This window comes from Cygnus olor, chromosome 2 (genome assembly GCF_009769625.2).
Source record: "Cygnus olor isolate bCygOlo1 chromosome 2, bCygOlo1.pri.v2, whole genome shotgun sequence".
NCBI classification, from domain to species: Eukaryota; Metazoa; Chordata; class Aves; order Anseriformes; family Anatidae; genus Cygnus; species Cygnus olor.
In genome coordinates, this window is record NC_049170.1 from 80920469 (window position 1) to 80936746 (window position 16278).

The 16278-nt window shown below is 42.1% G+C and overlaps 1 protein-coding gene across 2 annotated transcripts in view; it reads left to right on the forward strand.

Annotated features, from left to right (window-relative positions):
- Window positions 1-7911, forward strand: part of MYLK4 (myosin light chain kinase family member 4) — a 30485-nt gene extending 22574 nt beyond the window's left edge. The window contains exons 13-14 of one of the 2 annotated variants that reach the window (XM_040549432.1): window positions 1482-1557; window positions 3840-7911. In XM_040549432.1, coding sequence (XP_040405366.1) covers window positions 1482-1529 — 48 coding nt within the window. In that variant the 3' untranslated portion in view covers window positions 1530-1557; window positions 3840-7911. The remainder of the gene's footprint in view (window positions 1-1481; window positions 1558-3839) is intronic. The other variant, XM_040549433.1, reaches the window with a different exon arrangement.
- The last annotated feature ends 8367 nt before the right edge of the window (window positions 7912-16278 follow it).

Sequence of the window (16278 nt, forward strand, 5' to 3'; positions counted from 1 at the left end):
TCCCTTTGTTTTTACTTAGCTGTTATAATTTGCATGCTCACACTTGCTTATCAGTTCTTGCATGGCTGGGAAGAAATATATCATCACGCGACTGGTGTGTGTTGCTGAGTGGATCCATTTCTTAGCAAAATGGGGTTGTTTAAATAATGAACACAGAATTACCATATGTTGAAATATGGTAATATGAGGAGTTTCTCAGCTGGGGATGATTCTGCTTACTGCTTTGAAAAGTCTTTCAGGCTGTCCTGAAGTTGCATATGAGTGCTGTTAGATTTCATCCTACCTCTTCCCAAGGGTTACTTTTCGCAGTATGGCTTGGAACCTCAGCCAGTGCATATCTTTTTATTTTAGCACCTTCTTGCCCCTTAAGTATAGTCAGCTTAGTGGCCAGAAGAAAAAAAGCCATTGTTTGTTCACCCAAAAAATTCAATTTGGCTGAGTTGGAGAATCAGTGTGATTTTAAATCATTTTGATTATTTCTCTCTTAAGTGGTCAGTAAGTATGGGAGATTCAGACTGTTGATGACCTTGCTGTTGGCTGAATCTAACTGAGTCCACGCTGTGGTTTAGTGGTTCAAGGGGGATCATCATTTTAAGCAGGCCCTTTTTTTTTTTTTTTCTTCAGTTTGGAGTGCAATATTCATTATTCCTTTCCAGGCAAAGCACATCTATGTTAAATAAAATGACCGCTGTAGTACCTAGGACTTATATGTCAAGGTGCCTTTTGAACTGCAGCCATCATTAAGAGTTAGACCATCTTATTAATTAATACAACAATTTTATTAAAATAAGATCAAAGATTGCAATGATAATAAAACAATAGTAGCTCTGCTTGTAAGGTGGTGTGAGTTTTGGGGAGGATGGACTGAGTAGTGTCCTAACAGCTCTATCCTTGATAGATATTCCTATTAAACAAAGTAAGGATAACTAGAAATAGGATGAAATGGGAAATACTAATAATCAAATAAATTGTTATCACTTTAATTGAAACTTAATTTTCTTGATAATCTCCCAGTACAACAATGACCATAAGATTATTAGATTTATAAATGAGCATACACAGTAAAAATAACAGAGTTTTTCACCTACTGCAGAGGATTTCATAGGGTAGCATTCAACCCCTAACTAATTGGCTCCAGTGAAGCTCTGATTGCTGCAGCCTGGAGAACAGGCTGGCTTTCCAAATGCTGCAAAGGTACAGGCTGCTCACCTGGTACGCTGCTTCCTATCAGCAATTTTTTTTCTGGGGAAACCCTATCCTCATAGAAACCTTGCAACTCATTTCATCCTTGTGGCTCCTCCTCTGGTATTTTTCTGTTCGTACCTCTTGCACTTTCTAAACTAGCTTCACTAAACATGCTGATGCTGCAGTGTTCTGCCAATACCCTAACTAGAGGTAAGATGGGGCTGATCTTCAATTAATGCTCCAATAATGGCAACTATCTTTCACTATCTTTTTTTTGTTTGTTTGTTTTTCACTAGAAGAAGGCTAAAGGCACCTGTGTGTCCCAAGCACCCTCAGCTCCATAATCTCTCTGAAAGAGCTGCCAAACAGAAGGTTTGTATGGGGTCCTGAGTGTTTCTTCAGACATAAATATCATAGTCCCTGTGTGTAAGGGATCAGTGGGAGGCCAAAAACCTTGTACAGTCCTAACTGCACAGGCCAAAATATATTCACCACCACCATCCTCACCGTTGTTTGGAATGCATTCAAAATGTAAGCTGGCCCTATCACTTATACCAAGTCACAGCAATGTACAAAACCCCTCGTATATATGAAGCCATATGTGCTGCAAACCCTGGCCATTTTAGAGGGAATGGTTTTGCTTCCCCTGCCTCTCACGGGGCAGGATTTCACCCAATAACTTCTCAGTGTTGAAAGCTTTCAGGTTTTCATGCTGTGGTTAGGAGTATGGTTTTAAAGGGGTAGAAATATGAAAAGTAATTACTTTTTAGCAAAAGCCCGGGCCAGACCCTTAGGGCAGTTCCAGTAACTGTACTGAAAGAAAAGTGAGGTGTCCCCTAAAAGGAGCTGCTCCACACTTTAGAGGACCCGATTCTGACAGGGCATTTCTCTGCTCTTTCAGTGTGTAGCAGTCAGAACAATCTTGACAGCATCTCTCTGACCCTTTTTTTTTTTTCCTTTTTTTTTTTTTTTTTTTTTTTTCTGGCTCCCTGTCCTTGCCTTTTCATCAACAAACTCTTCATTCGTGGTTCTCAGGCTGGCTTGGCTGCTTCCCCCAGGGTGGCCAGGAAGAGGCAAAGTCTGCTCTCATGTTGTGCCTCTGGTCTTTGACCAAAGCATGCTCACTCAGCCACTTCGAAATCCGGCTACCTCAGGCAGTGCAACATCTCCATAAACCAGCACACCAATTCCCACAGCCCCTTTTACAATCTACCACAGAAGGCGGGGCCTCTCTTGAAGGACCATGGGAACCACTCAGAGGTTCTGGGGGCACCTCTGGACAAGACTCAGTGGAGGGTCAAGATGAGAACAAGGCTGAGAACACACACACTGTAAAACCACTTCCTTTTACTCATGCATCATGCGTAACAACCAGGACACCAAAATAAAAGTGGTCCACTTCTCACCGCATGCAAGTTTTTAGTGCTGTCACCATCCACCATCTGCTTGATAGGGCAGGAGATGTGGTGGGTTTTACTTGCAACAGGTTTTGTCCAGAAACATCTAAAAAAGACAGATTATTGTGAGTGGTTGAAATTTTTGACTAAGCATAAGATTAGCACAGATTTTATGAGTGTGGTGTAGTCCCACACAAGTTATTTATCTTTAAATGAGCTATCTTAAGTATGTGAAGCTGCCTTTCCATGGTACACTGGAGGTCAGTGAAGGCTGTTCTTATCTCCTGCTTGCCCTGTGAAGCCACATAACTTCCTGATACATAAAGTCCCAGCATCACCTTCTGCAGTGGGAATCCACTGGGAATGAATAGCTCTCTGTGATCCTCAGCATTCATCCCAGCTTCAGTGGTGCTGGGACATGTTACATGAAGCTTTGGTCCAATCACTGGTGCGCTTCTACATAGTAGATTTCAAAACAGATTTTCCTGGTTGTTTAATCTGCGTTTGCCATTTCAAGCTACTGTCTGCACAGCAACCAAATGCTAAAAAATCTCCTGCTTTAAACCAGGAAGCACTGCATTACACAAATTTCTATTGCCACCAAGATCATCTTTGAGATAAATTGTCTGTCCAATGGCAGTCAAAATTATTTTTAAATAAACCTTTTATAGTTTTGTAAAGTCATAACTTACCCATGATCTAACCTGCAGGAAAACCTGGTTTTGGCTTTTGCAGTGTTATTTCCTCTGTGTGTGTTTTTCTATTTGGAGTTTATTTGAGTTTACTTAATGAGTGGATCTAAAGTCATAGCACTGCTTTGTTTTTAAAGAATCCCTTTAGCTATTTTTATCAGGCAAGTAGTGTGGTTACCACATGTAACCCAAAATAATACACTCAAGTGCCAGCTGATTTAGGCCTGGCATCATAAATGCTTGCAGTGGTAACACAAATAAATGGAGAGGTTTGCACCCTCCCTTTCCATGCTGGGATCTGTATGACAAGAGTGGCAAAAAAGCAGAGTAGCTACATTTCAAGGGAGACCTCCAGGACCTTTTCTCCACTTAACAAAGAAGCCTTGTCTTTTTAAGGTGTCTTTTAATAAGGTGGCTGCAAGAACCCTTTGTAAGCAAGAAGCTTCAGCACTGCTTTCTTTTCCTTATGCACAAAGAAACCACCATGCGGTTGTCCTAGAACGCGTAACCAAATAAAAAAGCACACTGCTGAATTAACTGGATTCTTGTTTTGTTTGTTTTGCAGAAAAGCTGCTGTGTGGTTACTGCTGCTAAGAGATTTGAAAATATCAGCAGTCTTGGTGCTTTACCCCCCTGCCATGACCGAGTCTTTTACTAAATGGACCAACAGCATTTTAGCTGCAGGATAAATCCCAGCATTGCTGAGCTGCTGCTTCTCTATTCAGCTCTCAAAAGAAGGAAAGTATTTCTCCAGTTTGAGGAAGGTGTCTCTTCTGGAGCACCATGTTCTCCATGTCTGGGAGTGCTACATTTGCTTGGTTTCACAACAATCTTTTCTCTAACTTGCCTTCATGAGGGTCATTTAGTTATCAAAGCTTGTTAGGATTCAAATTATCAGATTAAATTGACTGTTTCTCCTCAGTTAGAAGGCAAATTGGCACTGTGTTATATGTGTAGCCAAAAATGATTTGACCCTGGAATCAAATCATAGGAAAAACAAACAAACAAACAAAGAAACAAACAAACAAAGAGCCAATTTAAAGCTGCATTATGTAGATTTGAAGTTTGTTTTTCCTGTCATCCTAAAATGAGCTAAGGATTAGCTCAATGAAAGTTAAAGCCATGATAATGTACTACCAATGGAAGTGAGAAATTAGGCTTTCCTTGCAGGTAGGTGAATTTGCTGCAACCATGATACATTTTAGGATTTTTTTAGCCTGATGAATTGCTGTTCATTTTAAATACACTTGGATTCATTCAACAAGAAAGAAAACAAGGCACTATTCACTCATACCCATGCAGGATCTTTTCTCCACTTTGCAAGTGTAACTCAGAGCTTCTCCTTATAACCTCTGTTTTTCTAGTTTTCATTTCTTATATTGCTACCAAGTCCTTCTGACTCCTAAGTAAGGAAAAAATGGGAATCAAAACAGCTGAATTCTTTACCTGATATTGTTTGAGTATGGCTCTTCATTAAGTGAATCTGAATCTTACTTGCCTGGGCTGCAAGGTTAAAATAATAAGAATTATTCCCTGCTGTATATGGCTTTCTGACTGCTTGGTTTCAGAACTACATACATGCAAAATATAGCAAGTGTTTTATTCCATGATGCTCACGTATCGCAGTGCCTTTAGGTTTTCTTTGATTAATCCAGTTCTGATAAAACTACATATTAACATAGTAATATCTATATATTTATCTATACATTTCATACATATTTATATTTGAATTATGTCTTTTATTAAAGGGGATCAACATAAAGACAAAACTCAACAGCATTATTCATCACTACCCAGTGCATTGTTTTCATACCTTCGTCCTTTCTGAATAGCACTCATATATGAAATAAAAGGGGCCCATTAATGGGACATCACATCATGACATTCTCTACAGCCAGTTTGATCCAATGCTTTAACGCCATTGTAGTAGATTTATTGAGACTGCTTCTGTAAACAAACAGGGCTTTTTACAGCTGTGAAATCTAAGAAATACTGATGTGTTGTAATAGTTGTTGCAAATAGATGAGAACCATTACTACAATCACACAATGGTTTACCATGTAACTGTGATACCATGTAGAGCACTGCCACCTCAAAATCCTTATCTGTAGTCTTAACTGAAGTAAATGTTGACTAGCAGAAATGGAAGTCTCTCTGGGAAAGTTGCTCTTGAGCAGCCTTAATGCAAGAAAACCAGAATATGACCTTGAGATAGAAACTAGTTTGCTTATTTTTAGTCACCATTCAAGTTTCCATGTGCAAAATAAACAGAGAAGCTACCTTTCTGTTAGGGCTGGAATTCCCACTCCTATCTGACTACCTTCAAAACAGTTAGCTTTTTGTGCAGTAAACAACTCAATGATCATACTAACATACAGCAGGCTAACTTTGGAATGACTAGATCTCATCGTGCATTTCAGTGCCAGTATTGTAGGTTTGAGTTTTGTTTTTCCTGTGGTGGACATTTACATAAGTATGAATAATTGCATGTCATTTTGACTCTTAGTAACTATACTAAAATAACAGTGTGACTATAGTCTTATCTGGTTTGTTGATCAGTTAAACTAAGAGAATTTATCATTTGTAGATCTGTGCAGCTGAGTTGTGATGCAGAGCTTCATGCCATAAGGATCAGCCACATGTTAGGGTGTGTTGCACTGAGTCAGGCACTGATACTCCAGGAGTCTACTGGGGAACGTGGCCTCTTACACACAGCCACAGAGATCATCTGTACAGCTCTCTGTCAGAAATACACACACATAAATTACTAGGGAGGGTGGGCATATTTCACCTGCTTTGAGAGGGAAGGCCCTTTCAAAAGGCTTGAGTCAAGGAGGGGGTACCTCTCTACTTCCTTGCTTGTGCAACTGGGCAGGGTGCTAATATTTTCGAGGGATTTAAATTCCATTGTCACTAACATGGATAATGATGGTCACATTCTCGAGTCTCATCTGTAAAGTGCCCCACTGCTCCTGTAACGAGGGGTGAAGCAGGGATGGGACAGTTGGAGGGGGTTTGACTGCGCGAGTGTCTACAGTGACTAATGTCTGGCACAAGCGCAGGACTACAGGTATCCAGCTGAGGAGGAAAAATCCCAAGCGTACTTCTTGCTATTGCCCCAAAGACTCTAGATTTGCAGCACTGAGACAAAAGGGAGGCATATGCATTACTACGAACATAAGTGCTATTAAGGGTAAAAAAAAATTACACTGCTGCATAATTATCACTACCATGTATAGTGGTGTGCCTGAGAAAAGTGTCTCCAGAGATGCTTGTTTGTATCTTTGCTGACTGTTGCAGTTTAGTTAAATAATACTTGACACAGCTCCATTTTAGTGCCTTCCTAATTCTGTCTCATTGCACTTTGAGCAGCATGCTGTTCAGTGTGTGTTTAAGTTTGTTGTTGATTGTTTTCCTTAAATATATTCCATAATGACTAATAACTAAAGACTGCTATATTGCTTTGACACATCACTATTTATTTTCTACTAGGTAATAATAAGTTGGTTAAGTTCTATTAAGTCAACTGCATCTACGTGAGTTTGCTTATTGTTCATTTTTGTTGCATATTGGTTTGAGAGACTTTATTTGGAAACTGTGAATTACCATGCTTGAGAGCGGGTTTAGGTGTGAAGGGCACTTTACTTTAGCTGTAGTTACTCCATTCAGCTCTATAACCACAGACAGTCAGAGGTGGCTGCAGGTTCTGCAAGAATCACAAGGGAACAGATTGATCTGGAAACATCAGTTGTGGTAGAAGGGATAAAGTGCCAAGATGAAGTATTTGTTCTGTGTATGCCATTGTATTCTTCCAGACATGAAAATTAGAGGTCATACCATTGGAACACAGTGATTTATACCAGGCGATGACTTGACCCCAAGTTTGCATATAGACTCTCTGCTAGGCTGCAAAAAGGAAAATAACTTTCCGTTCACACAGGCAACTTTAACAATTATATTACACAGCAACCCTTCTGCAGGAATGACCTGTGGGAACTCACGGGGAGCTGAAGACACTCTCTGACTGCCAAGTTCTCCCATGGTCTTGGAGGTAACTTTACTTAGGGAAGCACAACTTCATTTGTCCGGCATTTAAAAGAATTAGGATGCTGTTATTCCTAATTCTATAGATACAGCAGAGAGACCCAGCTAGATAAAACCTCAGAGTTTTGCTCAGGTTATACTAGAGTAGTCTAACATTATCATCAGAGTTATATGCAAATTTGTTTCATTCAAGGTGGGATGCTAGTGGCTTTCCAACTCTTTACATGTTGAACAACCTGGAGGCTATGAAATGGGTAAAAACCTCTACCACAGAAATATTTCCATACTATCATATCCATATTTGTGCAAACCTGGAGCTGGTCACTCCCCTGAGTACCCTCGTAGGGTAAGCAGCTGGCAATCTGTGATAATCTGGTCTGGAGATTACAACAGAAGCTACTTTTTAATTTCTTTTCCATATTCCTCTAATGTCAGAAGCTGAAAAAAACTTAAAAACTAAGATAAACTCTTCTGTAACTTGATTCCTAGCAGGAATAACAGTGCAGCTCCACAGAATTAAATAAAGGAAGTGCTTGGTCCACATTTTGAGATGCAAGTAGCACAAGACCCCAGTTTAATCTCCCCTCCTCACCAAAAAAATAATAATATATACATATAAATAAATTAAAAAAAACCTACTTTGCCCTAGTCTTCAGCAGTTAAAATAAAAAGAACCTTACTTTTTTAGCAGTTGAAGTAGTTCAGTGAAGATATATTTTTCTGCAGTGGTTAAATTGCTGCAGAAAGAGTCAAGATACTTTAGCATCTTCAGTTCAGTGCTGACATTACAAATTACTGGCAGCCTTTTTCAGCAAAATGGCCCCTGCCAGCAAGTGTTCTGCTTTTCTCCACTGATGGGGATCTGAAAACTTCCCATCCCCTTCCCCTGGCCTCACCAGTAAGCAGAGCGTTCCTTAGCTTGTGGAGTCTTAGTATGGGATAAGGATTGTAATTCTGCTTAGTGTCAAGCCTGCAGTGGTGATGAATGAGCACCAATGCTCCAAACTCCTTCCTGCTTTCAAGGAGGATGCTGCAATTTCACATACTACTTCTGGTGTCACCGATATATACTTGTCCTCATGTCTCCTGTAAATAAAACTAAACACTGCATGAATCCATTTAGGGACACATTAGACTCTTTCACCTTCCATGAAGGCTTAATAGCTGAACAACTAACTACCTGTTTCAAGTATTAGATGAAGACTGGTAGATATAATGCTTTGTAAATACGTTGTTTAGCTCTGTCAGTAGAGTTAGCAATCACATTTTGGTGTGGCAGAACTAATGTTTATGTACCCCACAGCAACTTCTCTTAGACAACAGGCATATGAGAACTAAATCACAAAGCATGTGGATTTTAATGTACCATACCATTTTCATTGCACATCTGGTTTTGTAGATTAACTCATGTATCTCCAGTACGTGTTCTTTCATGAAAAACATAAAGCAACCTTGTAAACAGATGACAGGAATAAATGCTGATTTTGTTTACTCCATCGTTTTTGTTTATTGTATTTAATGTGCCTGTCATTTATGCTAGTAAGCAATAGAAAGAAACAGTGACTTTTTGCCAGGTACTAGCTATGAGGGTCTCTAGGTACATAAAGGAAGAGTAATTTCCATTGAAACAAATGCAGATACCTAAGCCAAAGGTCTGCTCAGGCTTACAGTTTCTACTCACCCCTTGTAGCAAAGCCACTGCTCTCTCTGCAAATCACTAGGGCTTGGCGTACCCTTGGACAAAATCTTGCTGCACATCCTCAGATCAGATCAGTGGAGAGGAAAGAAGAAATTGCTGATATTTCTAGTGCTCATTCATTCAATGCAGCTGGTGCCAGTCTTTTATCCCTAAATAGTTACACTTTGGACTGTTGGCTAGTTATTCAGTATTGCTGTCTGAGGAACATACTTAACCCATGTAGGAGATCACCAACTAATAAAACAACCTGAAATCAAAAGGAATATTTCCTGCAGTGTTAAATTAACCTCAAATTGGACTTTCTAATTAAAAAAAAAAAAAAGCAAGAAAAATAGGAAAATGTTATAGGATGAGAAAGCAGGAAGCAACGTCTCACTGGCACTGGGCTATATTCAGTGGGCAGCACTTTTCCTCCATGGTTTATGCACAACTCTGGTTGCAACACTTGAGACATTTACAATGCTTGAGGACCTGAGGACCGGCTTTGATTTCTTACAGTAGAAGTCACACTTAATGCCAAGCTTTCCAGGTATAAGATCTAAGCATGCAACAGGACACCCCCTGGTTAATCTATAAGTTAAATTGACCAAAAAGTTACCCCCATCCCCGGGGGAGCGCCACAATCCTTGCCAACACAGAGCAAAGCCAGCACAACCCAGCTGGTAGATCCTGGGGCTGGAGGGAGCAAAGAGCCCAGGAAACAATTTTCTGAGAGCTGAGTGTAGGACATGCAGATGCTGCCTCTTAGCACCAGCTCGATGCAGCCCTGAGACCAGTGATCCTTTCAACAGAGCTCTGCTGGGTTGCCTCTTTCTTGGTGTGTCCTATGCAAGGAGATGAGAGGTTGCTCTTCCAAGTTAGTGGGCTGTGTAGCCTTTGCACAAAGGCTCTGTCTTCCCTTTCTCCTGAAAAAGTCTTCTAACAGTCCTTAATGTTATCTGTGACATGGTGTTATTTGGACTTACTGAGGTGCTGCACCCATGTTTGCTTTTCATTTGCATTTCTGAAGCCAGTCACTGTTTTTTTTTTTTAGTTTTAAATGCCTTTGACCCTCATGTAGGAATTTTTTTTCCTTGAAAATATTAGCATCTGGGCTTTATAGCTGATGAGGAAGACTTTGCCATAGTACCTCAGTCATCTCAACAGCTCCTGCTAAATACATGCCACTGGCAAAAATAAAATAATGTGGATAAAATAACACTCGGCTCCCTATATGTGTCTGTAAAGCAACTCCACACTTTTAAAATGTGTTCGCTAAGTGCATGTGGTTAAAAATATGTTGACTACAGGAAAAAAGTCCAACAAGGGACATTCATAATTCTTCATTAATTAATAGTCAACCCTTTTTCTCCCCCAATTATTTCAAACACCTGCTCACAGTAAATTTCCTTTGCAATTTTTTAATGCTACTTTAATATTACCCAGGACTTGGAAACATACACTAAGCTTGTCTTAGTTTTAATTATTTTCAAATTAATTTTAATTTTCTGAATATTTTCAGTCCTGCCCATTTGTTCAATAAAACGGAATTTTAATTTTAATTTTTTATTTTATTTTTTTTCTTAAAGGCCTCCTAAAGTTTACAGAGACTGCTTTTATGGGCTGTTTTAATGAAAGGTTTTGGAAAGGGACTGGAGATTTCCAAATTCCTCTCTTGAAGACTCCTCATCCAGAGAGAAGGGAAGAGGGGAAAAAAAAAAAAAAAAAAGATCACTTCACCCAGGGTGACGCACTTTTCTTGCCCATGGCAGGTACTCATTTGGGAGCTAATCCATCACGCACTCAGGGAGCTGTGGGTCCCTTGGGTCTTGGTGACTTTGGTGAGAGGTGAGGACACGAGGACCCAGTGCTCACAGCTCCAGGTGATGTTGTCTTAGGTAGGGCTGGACCTGCAGAGTGCTTCTCGCCCTCTTTGGATCAGGAAACAAACCAGTGAAAGCCCTAGCAGCCAGTGCAGTGCATACAGTCATGTAAAAAAGCACACAGAAACAACCTTTGACATCCTAAGATCAGAAGCAGGTTATTTTCCGCCCTTAAATACCGCAAGCAGTTATAAGGAAATAAATGCAAGCCAAATAGCACTGGTGTGAACCAGGGAGCATGTGGACTGTCGTCCCCTCAGTGCTGCTCCTGCCTCTGCTGTGCTCCTATTTTATCCTCAGGTGCTGAGCTGCCCAGCCCAAAGCCTCCTGACCTGCACCCGTCCCCACTGGGTACACGAGGAACATGCTCACTGCCACCAAAAATCAGATGTGAAGCAATCTTCAGGGCATAACTGATTCTTATCCAGATCAGAAAGAAGAAGGGAAGTGAACCTTGTCCTTTTCCAGACTCACCCACCCCTCACCAGCTAACTTAAATGCACCTCCCCTCTTTGCTTTAGGTGTCCAGTCATTGTTTCATAACCTCTTCTTTGGCTAGCTCCATAACATATGTAGGTGCGACATCTGACCACTGAAAACAGGTCATGGCAAATGATGTTCAAGGGTGATCTCGGTCCTTCAGAAGCAAAAGTGAGTCCGCAGAGAGGATACCAAGACACCTCACTTGCAGCAGAGCAAATTCCTTAAATATACCAATCCCATTTTGGACTGTGTGGGCTCAGAGGCTGGAAATGGCTTAGAAATACATGGCAGGGTCTTTCCTCACTGAAATGTGTTATGGTCACTGTCCTTCAGACTGGTCACTGTTCAGTGTGCAAGCATGCAGCTAGCTTGATTTCCTTGCATATCAGCGAGACGGATCCTGACTGTGGATGCCCTCCTGAGCTGTGGCCAAAATCAGCAGACAGCCAGCACCACTGGGGTGGAGCTGAGAGCAATGAGAAGGTGATGTCCCCATGGGGAGCGTCTCAAGAGGCGAAGAGCAGGTAGGTACAACCCCTAGGGCCAGGCAGCCCCAGGCAGAGCCCTGCCGCTGATGCTGAGCAAGGACGCCGCTTGGGACACCTCGCTGCAAACGGCTGCTGTGGCCGCGAGAGGTCAGCATTGTTGTTTCTTAGTCAATAAAACGGTCCCTTCAATCTCTTTATTGAGGGGCTGCCTTGGAAAGTCAAGCTGTATCCAGACCTGCCCACGCTGGCTGGGGTGCACAGTGCTGTGGCACCCCCAAGTCCCACTAAGGGACCGCCTCGCCAGCCCCTCCATGCGGAGATGGGTGGCCTTTCAAACCCCTCCAACTGATATAACACTTTATTTTCAGGCACTGCACAAAATACAGGTTTTAGCCTGTATTTACATGACGTAGAAGGACGTAGGGAAGCGCCTGAGGTACAATACCAGAAAGGGATCAGAGGGCTTGTGCAACATGGAGACTGGCCAAGGCAAATGTGGGGAACAAATGGAGGAGCCAGGAGAGCTTTTTGCTTACTGCTGTTTCATACCACTCTCACTTTAGCCACAGCGCTACCTTAGCTCCTCTGCAGAACAGGAACAGCAGACAGATCTGATTTAGGATTTGCATATAAATCAGCTGACATAAGTAGAAAAGCATGAAGAAACGTGCACACCCCTCTCATAAATAGAGAGCTCTCCACCATATGGTTTGTACATCGAGAGAGAGATTCTATCAGATATTAAATCCATTGAGTGAGATGACGACCACTCTTCTACTGGCTTCAATGGGATGTGAGAGCATTAGGCAACAACTAGGGCTGGTTCTTTATGTCGTAAAACACCTATTCTGTCTTCGCTCTGTGCACAGAAATCCTATGGTTGTCCTGAGGAAAAGGACAAGAACAGAGGTCTCAAGTTCCATGTGTTATCTCTTCCTCTGTTTCTATAAAAGCTAAACAAACATAACTGAAGTAGAAACAGAAATTATATGATCTGAGAAGGCTTCTGTGATGGCCATGTCTGCTGTTCAATACATAAAGTGACATAAATCCTCACGCAATTGCTTTTTAAACTTTTTTTTTTTTTTTTTTTTTTTTTAGCACATTTAAAAAAATACATCTTATGTCTTCTGCTTTTGTTCACCTTTTAGCCTTTGGGTCTTGCCCTACATTTGCCAGGTTTAACAAATCCCTACTAGCAAGCATCTTCTCCTCACTTATGTGCTTCTAGACTGACCAAGCCCATTCGTTACCTTTTCTTTAAGATAATTCTCTTTCCCTTTTTCACCATTTTCATGTATCTCTTTCATATGCATATGCTTGCTTTCTGATGCCATTCTTAAACTGCAGACACCGTAATACAACACAGCATGCCATTATCTGTCACCTCAGTGTCAGGTGTAATAGAAGAATGGGGTCCTTCGTATTCATTCCCCATCTGCCCATTTCCATGCTCCTGGTTGCCATTAGTCTTGCTGGTGCTCATCAGGTCAATAACTTACAGCAAAGACCTGCAAGTTCCCAGTGCCTGGATTTCACCACTTGCCAGGACACAAGTTCCCAGTCCTTGAGCAGGCCTGCATTCCTTCGGCACTTGGCTAACAACATCAGTGTGTAGGTGGCAGTTCCTGGGCTCCTGAAAATAAATGCTGTTTTTCCACGAGTGACCCTGCCTTCTCTCCGTGTACCAGGCGCAGAACCCATATGACAGCAGTGTCTCAGGTCAGTCCAAGGGTTTTCACCCCAGTCCCTGGTGGCTGGAGCTATATATCCTCTCGATCAAAGCTTAAATTCCAAAGAAACAAGTGGCATCAGCAGTGAAGACTTGTTATGGAAATGTTGCATAAATAAAGAAAGGCTCTGTTTGTGGGGGTCAAGGGAAGGAAAATATCCACAGCAAGTATGGCAGTGAGCTAGCAAGTAATCCAGGCTTAAGAAAAGTCAGAAAACTGGCTCACTGTAAGCTCACGATATTGATGGTGGTAGGAGTGAGGAAATCTAGCAGTATTACATTTGCCAGTGAGGAAAAAGTATTTTTGAGAGTTTAGCAGAATGTTTGAATGGAAGTTGGAGAAGAAATGAGAAAAAATTCATCTGCTTCATTGCTTAATTGCTTTTCACCTTTACAACTACTGCCATAGCATGATAATGTCCAGGGGTCCTGCTCTGAGATCATTTCGCTTTTCCATCTCATGACTGAGGGAGTCCCTCACCCGCACAGTTTGCAGTCCGAGCAGACAAGCAAGCTGAAGACAGCGAAGAGAACAGAGGTGCAAAGTGGCTTGGCCAGAGTCTGCTCCCATTCCAGCCCTGCTCACACGCTGCTCTCCTGTCTAAACAAGCTGCATTCCCAGCTGCTGGCCACCACCCACCCCTACCACCAGCAAGCCCCTGCCACCCAGGTGTGCTGCTTCACCACTTGTGTGAGTGCTCCCCAGCCTTTCCCAAGCAAAAACAGAGCTCAGGCAGTAGATCATTGCTAACCCAGTTCATGCTGACAGAGAGCAGCTAATAAACACTCACAAATGCAGCTCTGGCAGCAGCTCTGGCAGAGGGAAGATGATGAACAGCCAGGGGTGGGATGAAGCTTCTCATGTCCACAGCCAGCTTGGCTGCAGGCTGGTGGACCAGCGAGCATGTTCTGTGGAAGAGCTTCAACTCCAGCCTCTGGTGCTTATCCCAGCTGCAGCTCCTGCTGCCTGCACAAGTCCCTGACACAGGCAGGGAATGTGGCTAGGTCACCTGAAAAAAGTGGGCGATTAAGTGGGTACATGAATGTGAGCCCAGCAGCTCAGCTAGACATTGACAAATCTATTAGTCATCCCGAGGATAAAATGGGTAAAGGAGAGGAGAAGGCTACAGAAAATAGTTTGTTACAAATAGGCAAAATCAGGCAGCAGAAGGTGGAGGACACAATCCCACTCACACTCTGCTTCCTGCCATGGTGAGCACCTCTGAAGGCAAGGCAATGTTATCGGTGATTTGGTTAGACAGGGTCGGGGCCCTCGGTTGTGCTGGTTTGTGGGGAAGGGTCTCACCCCAGCACAGTGAGAGGTCAAACACTGGCCTAATTCTCCTGCCAATCCCAACCCTGTGTTCTTGCGTTTGCATTTAAATGGGAAAAGCTCCACGCTGTATAGCATGTGCTGACACCAACTTTCACGTTCAGGTATCGCAGGGTGCCTAACCAGCAAAGGCACGAGGGATGGGCAATCTCAAAAGACAGCCACAGTGAGATGGGCAGCATCTTCTCTCCCTGCTACCACCTGAACCAAAGGAATAAGGAACAGACCAAAAGTGCTGGCAAAGCAGATGGAGGGAGGCCTTAATTTCTTGAGCAAACTCCTGAGTAGTAGCATATTCCACGTAAAGGCAGCACTGTTAATTTTGAGCATCAAAGCTTCAACACCTTCCAAAATCCTGAGAGTGGCTTAAAGATGCTGAGACTTCTTAAAAAAATAATAAAATATAAGTCAATTTCTTTTTATTTTCCTTTGGGTTTTGGAGTCTTTTGGGGAGAATTTTCTTCCTCTTTGTTGCAAAAATAAAGGTTTACCTTTTGCTCTGAATGAATGCAGAGAGCCTTCTGGAATCCCTTGATTCCAGCTTCTGGCTCTTTAAGGGAAACACCAAAAGTCATTAAGATGTGCAGTTAAATCATGACCGTGGCTAACACAGCAAATATAAATGCAAACCCTGCCCTAGAGAACAAAGACCCATTCATTCTGCCTAAATTGGTTTTGAGACTTGCTTGCTGCTTCTTTTTTTTTTCCCCCCATCCTTATTTCTTCAGAACGCTGGGGAACTTTCTTGGCTTGCGCCACATCCTGGATAGTTAGAAAAGCCCATGCTCAGCAGCCTGAGTCCACCTTGCCTCCTGTCTGCCACCCCTCCACAAAAATGGGGTTACAGGCAAACATCAGCAGAGAGTGAGCAAGAATAAAGAGCCTTGATAACTGAGGTAAAGTGGCCATTGTGCAACTATGAACGATAGGGGTAGAAATATAGGAGCTGGAAATGTCAAAAGGCAGCTGAGGTTGCATTTCTTATTGGAAGTAATAGGTGAGGGAAGATCAGTCGTCGGCAGGCGCTCTTACTTCATACATCGAGAAGGATTTGCCAGCAAAGGATATTAATGACCTGAGAGTGAATTGCAAGTCCACGAGGGAAATCTGAACTGAAAATGGAAAAGACAGAAAGCTAGGCAGGGGGATTTGTATTGGGTTAAAGTGTCAACATTTAGAGATGGATGGATCACTGTAGTTCAGACTAGGAGGAAAAAGGAAAAAAAAAAAGAAAGAAAAAAACATACCTCTCAACAAAGAAACCAAAGTAAACAGCAAACCACAACACCAGTGCCTCCCTTTACCCCAAATTTAAGGCTCTGCCAGCTTGACCTTTTTTGCTTGGTCATAAATGTGCAACAGA